The sequence below is a fragment of the Onychostruthus taczanowskii genome, unplaced genomic scaffold, assembly GCF_017590055.1.
Source record: "Onychostruthus taczanowskii isolate IOZ18803 unplaced genomic scaffold, ASM1759005v1 scaffold11, whole genome shotgun sequence".
Classification (NCBI taxonomy): Eukaryota; Metazoa; Chordata; class Aves; order Passeriformes; family Passeridae; genus Onychostruthus; species Onychostruthus taczanowskii.
The window spans coordinates 11824584-11835975 of NW_024497629.1; the positions used below are offsets into that span (position 1 = coordinate 11824584).

Sequence of the window (11392 nt, forward strand, 5' to 3'; positions counted from 1 at the left end):
TGCAAGTTAAGTGCTCCTGTCACACAACTTGTTCCCAGCTTAGCTCTTCACTTACCAGACTGACTCCAAAATTAGTTGTCTTTTACTGTGTTAAATACTTATTCCTACTACTATATTTAGTACAATCAGGTACTAAATGCATGTAATTAGCTCAGAACTTTACATGACCAACACCACCCTGAGCTTGTGTAAAGGGTTCTTTAACACAGATACTGGAAGTCAAAAGTCTATCAGCCTTCGGATGCTGATGCATCTAGTTCTTCCTCACCTCTCTATGTATCACTGAGCATGTACAGAACCATGTTAAAACATCATCTAATAAAATATTTCTGAAAGCAAGATCAATACCTAAAAAACCCATCGTTTTTGGCCAGTGATATAGTCAAGCACTCAGAAGTAAAAATTCCTTCCCATTTCAGTCTGGAAGGTGAGAAGCTATAGAGTCTGCTTTTAGGTAAGAACTGGTAAGGAATGTTGCCACTTAGAGCAAGTTAGGTTACCTCAAAACCAACCTGTACCTCCCCCAACCCAACCTATTTCCTAAGAATTCAAACCCTTTATCCAGATGTCATTTCTACACATTTCCTAAGTCATGCACCACCTGCTAGTTGACTTCTTCCAGTGTCAGGAACATGTAGGTTTCCAACTGACATCTTGTGTGCAAAACTCAGAGAGTTCCACTGCTCTACAGCAATTCTCCGCATTTTCCCCAGTTGAGATTTGGAATACTTAGGTTCTTCAGTATGAATTCCTTTTGCAGACTCTGGACTCTTTTGTCCAGTTGTGTTGCAACAGTGCCAAGAAAAGCTTAACAGGGCTACCAGTAAAATGCTGGGGAGTTAATACTTTGATTCACACGTGTCATTCTCCAGACAGAGGAGAAGTCCCATGAACCAGTTAATCCCCATCTGTGTTTATGGAATTCAAAATTTAAATGAAATTACTCTGTTATATGAATAGTTGTTTATTCAGCCATTCTTTGCATTTTACAGCTGGAATTCTGGAAACTCAAACACCACATCTTTGCCTGTGAGCTTCTTGTACACACCAGAAAATGTTTCCACCTGTGAAGACAAATAAATCTTGCTTATACATGCTGCATAAACAAGTAACTCTAAGTTAACATACTTAAGGTACTATACTATTTGCCAGTGTATCTTCACTCTGAGGCCAATTATTTTTTTCTAGATTAAGGTCGCTGAGGATTTACACAAAAGATACATTTCCTCTAGAGCATTTGGGCTCTCTCTGATTTTCAACAATGTGAGACCCTGAGAGCTGAGCAGGCCCAAACACAAGCCGCCTCTCATTTCACCCTGCCAGAAAAAAAACAAACAAAATGCAGGCTCTACTGAACACATCTGTTTAAAGTCAAAACTAAGTGCTTCACTTGAAAAACAACAAAAACAGAAACAAACCCAACCAACCCCTATTCACACAAAAAACCCAATGAAACACTGTCTGATCCCATGAGGGAACTACTTTATAATCCAGGGGCTTTGGCAAGTTGAACTAGAACTTTAGTTCAAAACTATCTCGCCTCTATTTCCAGCACCTTACTCCAAATACAAACCAAAGCATCTCCACAAGCCAAAAGGCAAGTCTTTTGTTGTATCCCTAAGCAGACTCTTGGGGATGTCAGAATGCCACTCCCAACTGCATGAGAAAGTAAGTTTTTTTATTTACCTTGTGTTCAACATTGTTCTGTTGTGCTTTGTCCAGATGGACTTTTATAAGCCTGCTGCCGTCCAGTTTTACGCGGATTCTCTTGCCCACGATTTCACTTGGGAAGACCAGGTCCTCGAGAATAGCATCGTGCACTGCAGTAAGCGTACGGCTGAAACGCCACATTGATATCATTAAAACACATCCTCTTGAAAAATTTCCAGTTTGACAAGGTTTAAATCTTCCACAGCATGCTTTGGCTGAAAATTCAGTGGCGTTTATTCTCTTTAATGCCACAGTGTAACAATACAGCACTATCACAGGACATGCAAAAAGAAAAGATAAATTCTACAGAGTGCAGAAACTAAATGACTGCACAAGAAAAAGTAGCCAGGTTTCTGACCTTTTAGATCACACATTGACTTGAGGCAAGAGCCTTGAAACATTATTCTATTTCTACACATTTAATAAATATTTAAATCAAAACCAAATTGCTCCTTCAGCAACTCTGCCAGAGACACTGACTGGAAAAGTTTAAGTTTGTAAGTAACCTCAGCTGCGCAGAGTACATTCATGGGAGACCCAGTTTTGGAAACACTGGTTTCTTCATCTGCCTAAATCCAAGCAGCTTAGAAGACTAATATAATACAGAAAAAGACTAGCTGGCCAATTTGAGTCCCTGCTTAGAAGACTGCTTGAAATCCGCATGTGTGTTCCTGAACTGTCCAGAAGTGAGCCAACAAGAGAAAAGGTGGCCCAGGTTATTTTACGCAAGTCTAGAGGATTAGTTAGTCTTACAATCCACAGCATCCTGATCCACAGTTTCAGGGCAGTACCACTAGTAACTAACACCTGTGCCTACAGCACCACTTCACACCTGCCCAGACTGGCACAGCTAAGGGAGACAGACATCCACAACAACACAGCAGCCTGATCTCATCTCAGGCTGAGGCAGGGGCAGTCCTGCACACCCGCTTTTCCTCGTGCAGAAAAGTGGTAGGCAGCGTGCTCCTCAGACACAAATGCCAACTTCTCCAACCACTGTGCTAGTTAAAAGAACACAGGCAGAGTCTTCCAAAGGCAGGACTGTAGCTAGATGAGTATTGTGAAATTGTACTTTTAAAATCCATGCCTGAAGACTGCAAAATACAGTAACACATGACACAGGTATAATACTGGGGGGGGACAGGGAGAAGCTACATGACATGCCACATGTCATAAAGAGGACAAACTTTTAAGACATGGATTTACATATTGATATAGCAACATACAGATGAGGCACTGACATCCACAGAGACGTAGCAGTGTTGCATGTCTAGCAATCCAGTGACTAGATGAGAGCAGAGAGGCCATTTAACACAAATGGCTATACTCTTGCTATCAAATTCATATCCAGAGGGACTAGTAATCGTACCTACACCCCTTCTCAGCCACTCTCTCCCTCATTGCATTCCCTTAAGTGTGCCAGCCTTGACTTCTACACACAGTCTAACATGTGATGTGGAAGAGTTTCGTACTACAACTTTAAAAAAAATAGTTCTTGTCAGCACACTGTGGTAACAGAGACAGCAGGTTGGGGTTCCTTAAACCAGCACTGCTAGGTAAAAATTTGCTGCAACTGTAACTGGAAATACAAATCGAGTGCTAAGAAATGCAACACAGTGCCCAAAAGTGACCTTTCTACTGAACACTTTAGCAGTCAAATGACAGATACAAAGCAGTATTTCAAGCAGGAAGAGAAAGGACAAGACCAGCCAATCACTTAAGTGACTTCTCAAAAACTCAACTAACCATTACTTGACCCAACTACCAGGTACAAAAGAAGGCTGTCATACTGAACCAGTATCATTTACCAACCTCCTCGGACGCTTTTGCTTGTTTTTTGTGCGGCTTTTTCTTGTTGGCTTGGGCAGAATCCTTCTCTGTTAAGGCAAGAGAAGAACAAAAAGGCAGTTCTCAGTTATCTGGTGGTCACAATGAACTCAGAAACATGCACCTTTTCATGCAAACCAATGTGTGAAAAGCCAAAAAGGTAGACTTAAAGTTACATCAGCATTAGAAACTAGAGAACTAGAGCTCCCTACAGAAAGTGAAGTGCTGTACTGCTATATTTCTCAATGACTACTCCTGTATTCAGTGCACTGAAATAGAAGATTTGTACTTCATCCCCTCTCTCCATGAACACAACTACAGTAGTTTACTGTGTCTCATCAGCACTGCGAACGCATTTCTTTGGGAACAGAAATCCCAGGGAATTTCAGCTTCTGTTAGACTAAGCCTCTGGTGCAAACCAGAGTAGTGAGCTCAGTTCCACAGACAGCTAGGTGACATCTGAGACTGAAATGCTAGTTTTAACAGTAAGATGTATTGCACAGTCCAGATCACATCCTGGCTTAAATATAATCTGTTCCAAATTAGGATCTAAATGTTAGGTCAGTAAAATTTATTTTCTATTTTCCTACTGCAAGTGTAGATGTTTTAAAACATTCTAGATGCAGTTTATTTCTGCATTAGAAGTTTTAGCCACCTGCAGTATTTTCTACCATCACATCACAGCTTCTCCATGATTGTATTCACGATGGGGTTACCATTATCCAAACCGGGTCATGTCATAGTCAAAATCACATGTTCCCTTCTAAAGTAGATTACTGAATTGAAAAGGAATTCTTAAGGGATTACAGAATCACAGAATCTTAAAAAAAAAAAAAATTAAAAAAAAAAAAAATCACCGAATATGCTGAGTTGGAAGAGACCAACAAGGACCATCAAGACCAGCTCCTGGCCCTGCACAGAACATTCCCACAAGTCACACTGTGTGCCATAAAGTATTGCAGAAACACCTCACAGCACTGTGTCAGGCTGGTGCTGTGACCACTTCCCAGTGCTCAACCACCCTCTGGGTCAAGAACCTTTAGGTGAAGTGAGCCAAAGGCACTTCATTAATATAAATCTTCTTGGCCATATAAAGATTCAGGGTAAGGTGCTCTGGCTCTAGAAATTTCATTAAAAATTTTCAGCTAGCTTCAGTTTAACCAATTATCCACTCTGCAGACAGATCCCTAGTTTGTCCAACCCTTAAGTACTGGCCAGAGATCCCTGCAACACCTTTTCACCTTAGCTCCTGCCATATATTTAGAACTTGCATCAGTTTTTTTTCCTTCTTTCCTAGTAACATAAATTTTAAGCGCCTAGATCATCTAAGTGTAGCAAAGTTCCTAATAATATTTGCTCCCTTTTATTTTAAACTTATTTTAAACTTCTGACAGAGTAAGAGTGGCCAGAGCAAGAAAGTTATATCCTCCATGAAACAACTTTACATCTCACCAAGTTTCTACTGCTGCCAGCTGAAAACATTTTAGCTAGCATCCACCAGACACCCATTACATTTCCTGCTGGTACAATGAATTACTATCACTGTTACCTTCAATGGGTAATGCAACACTGGAACATGCGTGAGCCTGGACTACATCATCCCCAGATATCACTTCAAATCAACATTTTTGTGATTCTAAGGGTTTTTTTTACCTGAGCAATGAACACCACATGTTTTCCACTAAATTTCTTCTCCAGCTCCCGAACTAGCCGCACCTGAATCTTCTGGAAGGACTTCAGCTGAGGAACTGGTACAAAGATAATGATGGCTTTTCTGCCACCACCTACTTCAATTTCCTGAAACAAAAGTACAACGTAAGTATTAGCTGGGGGTTGAGAAGTAATGTTTGGTTTGACCATGAATCCTAAGCACAGGTATTGATAGTCTTGCTTCTGACTCTGTAGGGCAGGGTGTGCATCAGAGAGCAGTATCTGCCTTAATGCTCTACAGACAAAGCACTGACAGAAACACTTTTATCAGAGTACTTGTTTTGCTGTGGAGTTATTGGGCAATAAATCCCACCACCACTTTCAGAATCACATACTCTGAATAAGCCCATTCCTTCTGCAAGATGAGACTCAGGTGCTAGAACTACAACTATACTGGATGTTCACTATCCCTGCTGCAGTTGTGCTGATACAAAGTTTCAAAAGCTATTTGCCTCCAAGGCAGACTCCAGACAAAGTTTAGGGCAACAAATCACTTACTTTTAATCTACTGCTCCATGGAAATCACCTTCTGTCAGCCACTTGCCTAGGACTACATCACTGATCAATCAAAACATTTGTCACCCCTCCACATTCCAACAGGATTACAATACACTAGGACAGGTTACTTCTCCCCTGGTTTGTCTCTCCAGTAAGTTGAAACCCTAAGTTTGCATAGGCTTACAAGGCACTTCTCCCACGAAACTGGCTACAGAGACATCCTCATTCTCCAACAGAATGGAAGGATGCATAATTCTTCACCAGCTACCTTCTCATATGAGCCAACTCAGTTGCCCATGGGAGATTTCTCATAAATAAAATCAAGCAGCTAAGTAAACAACAAAGACTTTTCTAAAAGCATTTTACTGAGGACAACTGGTATTGCTGTACTTTAAGAGACGTGGTGTCTCCTGAAGGCTGTTCAGCTCATACACCATACATGCTGCTTTCTGCCTTCCCAGATTCTTTTTAACTCAGCTCTAAGCAGTCAGGTCCCTGTGTCTGTCCAGGTAAGCCTGAGCAAAAGCCAAAGGCAGCCCATTCAAGTTTCTGATTGCAGTGACCTGCTTCATTGCTGCCATCCAGTCTCCCAGGCTGACAAATTCTAACACTAACTTTCTTTCTCCTTTTCCACTAATTGCCTTCTTCTTTTTCTTTCTTGATGCTTCAGCTGCCTGCACGATCTAAAACTGGAAATGTACAAGGAGGCTAAGCTACACTATCAAGTCAGTCTATTGCCTCAATCCACCTACCACCTACTAACTGCACCTCAGAGAATCACAACAATTTTGGTTTTTATGAAGAGTATTGTAGTTTATGTTTCTGACTAAGTTTCTGTAACACCTACATTTCCAGCCAGTATCAACATGCAAAAAGCCAGCTTCACACCCCAAACCCAGTCTGCAGAGACATAAAGGAGAATAATTGTTTTCAAACACTTTTATTTAACATACTAAATTGCTCTTTGGGCTTTTACAGTGATTTTTCAGATTAGTTCCTAAGAAAAGCACTATTATGGGATCCTATGTGCTAGCAGCAAATACCAGAAGATAAGCTACAACAGCTCATAACAAAACTATCACAGGCAATAAGGACTTAAGACACCATTCACCTAGTACATTAATATCCACAAAAATTAAACATACACAGAACAAGTCACCACCCAGCTCTTAGTGGAGAAGGTCCAGCCTACCTTAGCTGCTGTGATGTTCAACTCCCGCAGCTGAGCCTTTAAGTCGGAGTTCATTTCCAACTCCAGCAGAGCCTACAAAAGTGAAGTTGTGGAATAATCCTTTACATACACTTCAGTTCATGAGAACACTTAAGACCAAAATGTGTCCACAGTGTCAAAGAGCAGGTATAGACTTTTAACCACAGTCAATATCAAAGACTTAACTTCCTGTAAAACACACCAACATCCAACAAGTTTAACTAATGGAAAAGAGGCTGACTCAGTTCCCAAGTAAAACTAGGAAAGAAAAGACGTTGACAGTATCAACCTCAAAGTTTAGGGGCCGGACAACTGCATCTATAACTTGGAGTTACCGGAGAGAACAAGGAAAAGCCACGCACCTGGGATATACCAGACTCGAACTCATCTGGCTTTTCGCCATTAGGCTTCACGATCTTGGCGCTAGAGCTGAACATGGCCTTTCTGCAACGCAAAAGAACACTTCGGCTGTCACGAAGCACGTGTCACCTGTTCCAAACACAGCCAGGACTCTCCAATCCGGCTGCGCAGCCACACGCTCCAAAACTAAGCCGGAGGACGCCCCACGGGCCGGGCCAGCCCCAGCACGTCGCACCAGGGGTGACTACCCGGCCACAGGAGAAGCGTCCCAGGGAGCGCGGGGCCTGCCCACCTCGGGGCCCGCTGCAAGGCCCCGGGAGCCCAGGGAAGCGGCACCGCCACGCAGAGCCCCACGAGTGGCTCGACGGGCGAGCGGCGCTCCCGGGCCCTGCTCCCGGCCCCGGCCCCTCCTCCAGCAGGGCGCCGCCGGCCGAGGGAGGAGGGAAACCCCGCCGACTGGCCACCCCCGGCCCCGGGCGCCCCGGCGGCCATCGGGCCCCGGGCTGGCGGTAATCGGGCGCATCCCCACACCGCGGTGCCGCAGGGAGCCCCGCTCCACGCCCGGTCCCGTATCGCGGCGGCCCCAGCGGGGAAACGGCGGCCCCGGCCCGGGCACCCACCTCGCTCCGCGCCGGCCGGGAAAAGGGGGAGCTCTCGCGAGAGCAGCACAGATCGCGGCCCGGGAAGGCGCTGGCCCCGCCCACCCGAGTGAAGCCAGAGCCGGAAGAAGGGCAGGGCGGGCCCTGCGAGCACACCGCCAATCGGCTGCAGCGAAGCCCGAGCGGACATTTAGGGTCCTGGCGCGGGGAGGGCGGGCTGGTACATGCGCAGTGCCTTGGAGCGCGGCGGGCGGTGGGATAATGGGAGGTGTCCTCCCGTCCTGCCTCAGCCTTTTGCGCTTCCTGCGGCAGGGAGAGGAGAAGAGGGAGGGGAAGGCTTCTCTGCTCGCTTCTGTCCCTCGCTGTTGCGCTGAGCCTTCGCCGTGGGATGCCCCCGCCGCACCTCTCACAGGCAAAACTCTCGGCCCCGGTGTCGAAATGCCGCTCCTGTGAAGAGCCGCCAGAATGTCGGCCTTGGCAGCGCGGTGCGCTCGGTTTGCGCAGCCCGCGGAGCTCCCTCTCCCTCTCTCTCTCCCTCTCCGCCTTTCCCTGCCTCCCGCCAGGACTGTGCAGGACGGTAGCAGCCACCGCTCGAGTGGGAGAGTGGGTGGTGTTTTTCCCTGCCCTCTCCGTTACGCCATTCCACGTTAATTTAGTGGTGTGAAGTTCACCCGTTCAAGGCGGCAGAGACGTGTGGAGCAGTGCTGGCTTCCCTGTTTGCAGATTTAGGTTTCTTGTTCAAGGGTAAGTCCCACTTGGAGGCAGGTGTGCAACTCTTTGCACATATTGTCCAGGGATGTTAGGCCCAGGAATGGCGTTCAGAGCACTGGTTCTGTGCTCAGATTCCCTAGATTACCCCAAGAGCAGCCAGCTTAACTTTGTACAAACACATTTGCTATTACCATGAAATGCTGTGTGTAGTCTGTTACTTCACAAAATGCAATAGTGGAGTAATAAACCCTTGTAAAAAAAAAAACTGACAAAGACACCAACATCCCAGACTAAACAACCTTAGCATCTGCAAAATGCAGCTCACCATGTTTTCTAACATTTGTGGACTTTTCACTAGATTTATGATAGCCAGAAAAACAGATTGTTTGGTGCCCGTTTTTCTCCCAAGTCACTCTTCTTTCCTAGCATTAATTCAATGAATAGGAAAAACTGCTCAGCTCATACTAATGGCCAGGATTAGTATTTATAGAGATTTGGTTTGGCTAAACAGCACTGATCAGGACCTGATTGAAGAGTACCAAAAAGAAAGATAACAAGGAATCATCTCATCAGTCCAGTAGTATGCACTCAGTTTACATTGAGAAGCCACTCATGAGAGGGAGAAAGAAAGGTGATATGTGGGTGGATCAAAACATGACTGTTCAGAGCATTCATGAATAAAGATGGGACTATCTTCAGCTTCCCATCTCAATGTTTTGAGTGCTGAACAGACCAGGATGCTGCATAATAGCAATGAGAAAAAAAGGTGTAGAGACGTGTTTCCTCTTGGACACTGAATTTATGTTAGAAGGATGTAGAGTAGTCAGTGTGCCTAGTACCCAATAATGCCTGGTACTCAAAATAACTGACAGGTTTTTAAGAGAAGGATGTAGAGTGGTCAGTGTGCCTGGTACCCAATAATGCCTGGTACTCAAAATAACTGACAGGTTTTTAAGAACCACTGTGGACCTGTAGTTACATCACTACAAAGTAATATAATTAAGAAGGTTCTTATGGCATTCCGTCTCAGAATGGGCACGATGAAGAAGTGCAGAGAATAAATTAGTCAGATGTGTAAGAAAAGTATCCCAACAGCAATAGGATGCTATGAGTATATGAAGTCTCATGAATGTGTTGGAAGAAGTAAGGAAAATGCAGTAATTATATTTTCATACAACCTTTACCAAGTTGTTTCTTTGTTCCACCAAGGGCTGTCAAATACATACGTATTGGGAGTGTACCAGTATTACTGATGGGACTGCCTTGGTCTGTCTGGTCTCGATTGCTGACCAAATAGCGGCACCTGTGGTGTTTTCTCCCCAGAGACGCTATTCAGTACCTGTGCTTGCAGCTGAGCACGTGGAGACAAGTCCAGGCATGCGGGCTGGAGCTTTCTTTCAGGGAGTCACTCCTCTAGCCTTCCTGAGCTGGAGGTTCCTTTAAGGCGAGGTGAAGAAAGGAGCGGGTCCCGATGGAGAGTTTTTAATCCAGAGTTTTTATTAGGCGGTACAGTCTCTGAATCTTGCAATAACTCCCATGAACTCTCCAACAGAATTCTTCCACCAGAACCCTGACCGCGTGGCCTGCTTGCCCTTTTACCTGGGCAGAGGGCCAGGGGAGGGGACCCAGGGAACACCAACCATGTACAGAGGGAGGGGGTCTCAGGTGAGAGGGATACCTGGGTGGGCCAATGGCCCCCCAGGGGGTGGAGAGCATCCTTTGAACCTGCCAATTGCTCGAGGCTGTCCTTGGAATTTCTGGGTTGATAGACAGTGCCCAGCAGGGGTCAAGGGTGGGGAAAGGAAGGGTGATTGACAACCCACCTGGGGAAGGAGATTTTAGGGAGGACCCAGGGGAAACTGAGGCAACTCATGACATCACACCACAACACATAAGCTCTTCAGGTTTGGGGTTTTTTTAAGAGAAATGTTATCCCTCTAATACACACAGTAATTATGTGTAATGTTGAGCCCATTTGTTGGTTTTGCAACAGAAGGCAAAATTCATGCCAGTGTTACACATTCTTGGCATTTTGCTGGGCCACCCTTGTAGGTCTGGACACAACACTGCAGCTCTGGCACCATGTGGTCAGCTTTGTCCCAGGGATCTGTACTGGAGCTATGAGGGAAGCACAACAGCAGCTTGGATACCTTGAGCTGTTTCTGGAGGTGGCCACACCGGTGCCCCCATCCTTGCTACTTTGATCTTGTCAGAAGCTCAGGTACTGAATTTGGCACACACCGAGCTCCCAGCTTTGGTCTCCCAATACATGACAGTCCAGGTGGTAAGAGGATGGTGCCAGACTCTTCTTGGGGCTGTTCAGTGACAGGATGAGGAGTAGTGGCTATAAAGTAAAACATGAGAAGTTTCACCTCAACATGATGAAGAACTTTTTAATATTGAGAGTGGCAGCTGCCTGGGGAGACTGTGGAGTTTCCCTCTCTAGAGACATTCAAAACCCACCAGGACGTGCTCCTGTGTCACCCGCAGCAGCTGACCCTGCCATGGCAGATGATGTCCAGAGGTCCCTCCCAACCCGAACGACCCTGCGATTCCGTGAAGCTGTTTGTCCTCACTCCAGAGGCCAAGGGCTCAGCTGGAACACACGCACCTGGAGCCTGGACAGCGGGATGAGAATCAGCTTAAGGACTTTGTTCAGCTCCAGCCTCTCGTACGTGCTAAACATGTCAGCGCACCTGAGAGGTCTCCTTTGCCTTTCAACAAACGGGGCTTCCAGAACGAGGTGGCTTGTGCAAAGCCACTGCGA

General features: G+C 45.6%; 1 protein-coding gene across 1 annotated transcript; it reads right to left on the bottom strand.

The window, feature by feature from the left end:
- Window positions 1-948: 948 nt before the first annotated feature.
- Window positions 949-8050, bottom strand: RPS7 (ribosomal protein S7). The gene is made up of 7 exons (XM_041420218.1): window positions 7936-8050; window positions 7318-7399; window positions 6938-7009; window positions 5191-5334; window positions 3523-3587; window positions 1687-1837; window positions 949-1064 (listed from the first exon to the last, which is right to left on the bottom strand). The coding sequence occupies exons 2-7, from the start codon at window positions 7390-7392 to the stop codon at window positions 987-989; spliced, it is 585 nt and encodes a 194-aa protein (XP_041276152.1). The 5' UTR covers window positions 7393-7399; window positions 7936-8050; the 3' UTR covers window positions 949-986.
- Window positions 8051-11392: the final 3342 nt, after the last annotated feature.

Bases quoted from the DNA above. Each gene is read 5' to 3' on its own strand.
- RPS7 (XM_041420218.1), bottom strand. From the start codon at position 7,392: ATGTTCAGCTCTAGCGCCAAGATCGTGAAGCCTAATGGCGAAAAGCCA. The intron at 7,010-7,317 runs GTGCGTGGCTTT...TCACTTTTGTAG, and splicing joins TCGAGTCTGGTATATCCCAG to GCTCTGCTGGAGTTGGAAAT. The intron at 1,838-3,522 runs GTTGGTAAATGA...GTGGCGTTTCAG, and splicing joins AAGCAAAAGCGTCCGAGGAG to CCGTACGCTTACTGCAGTGC.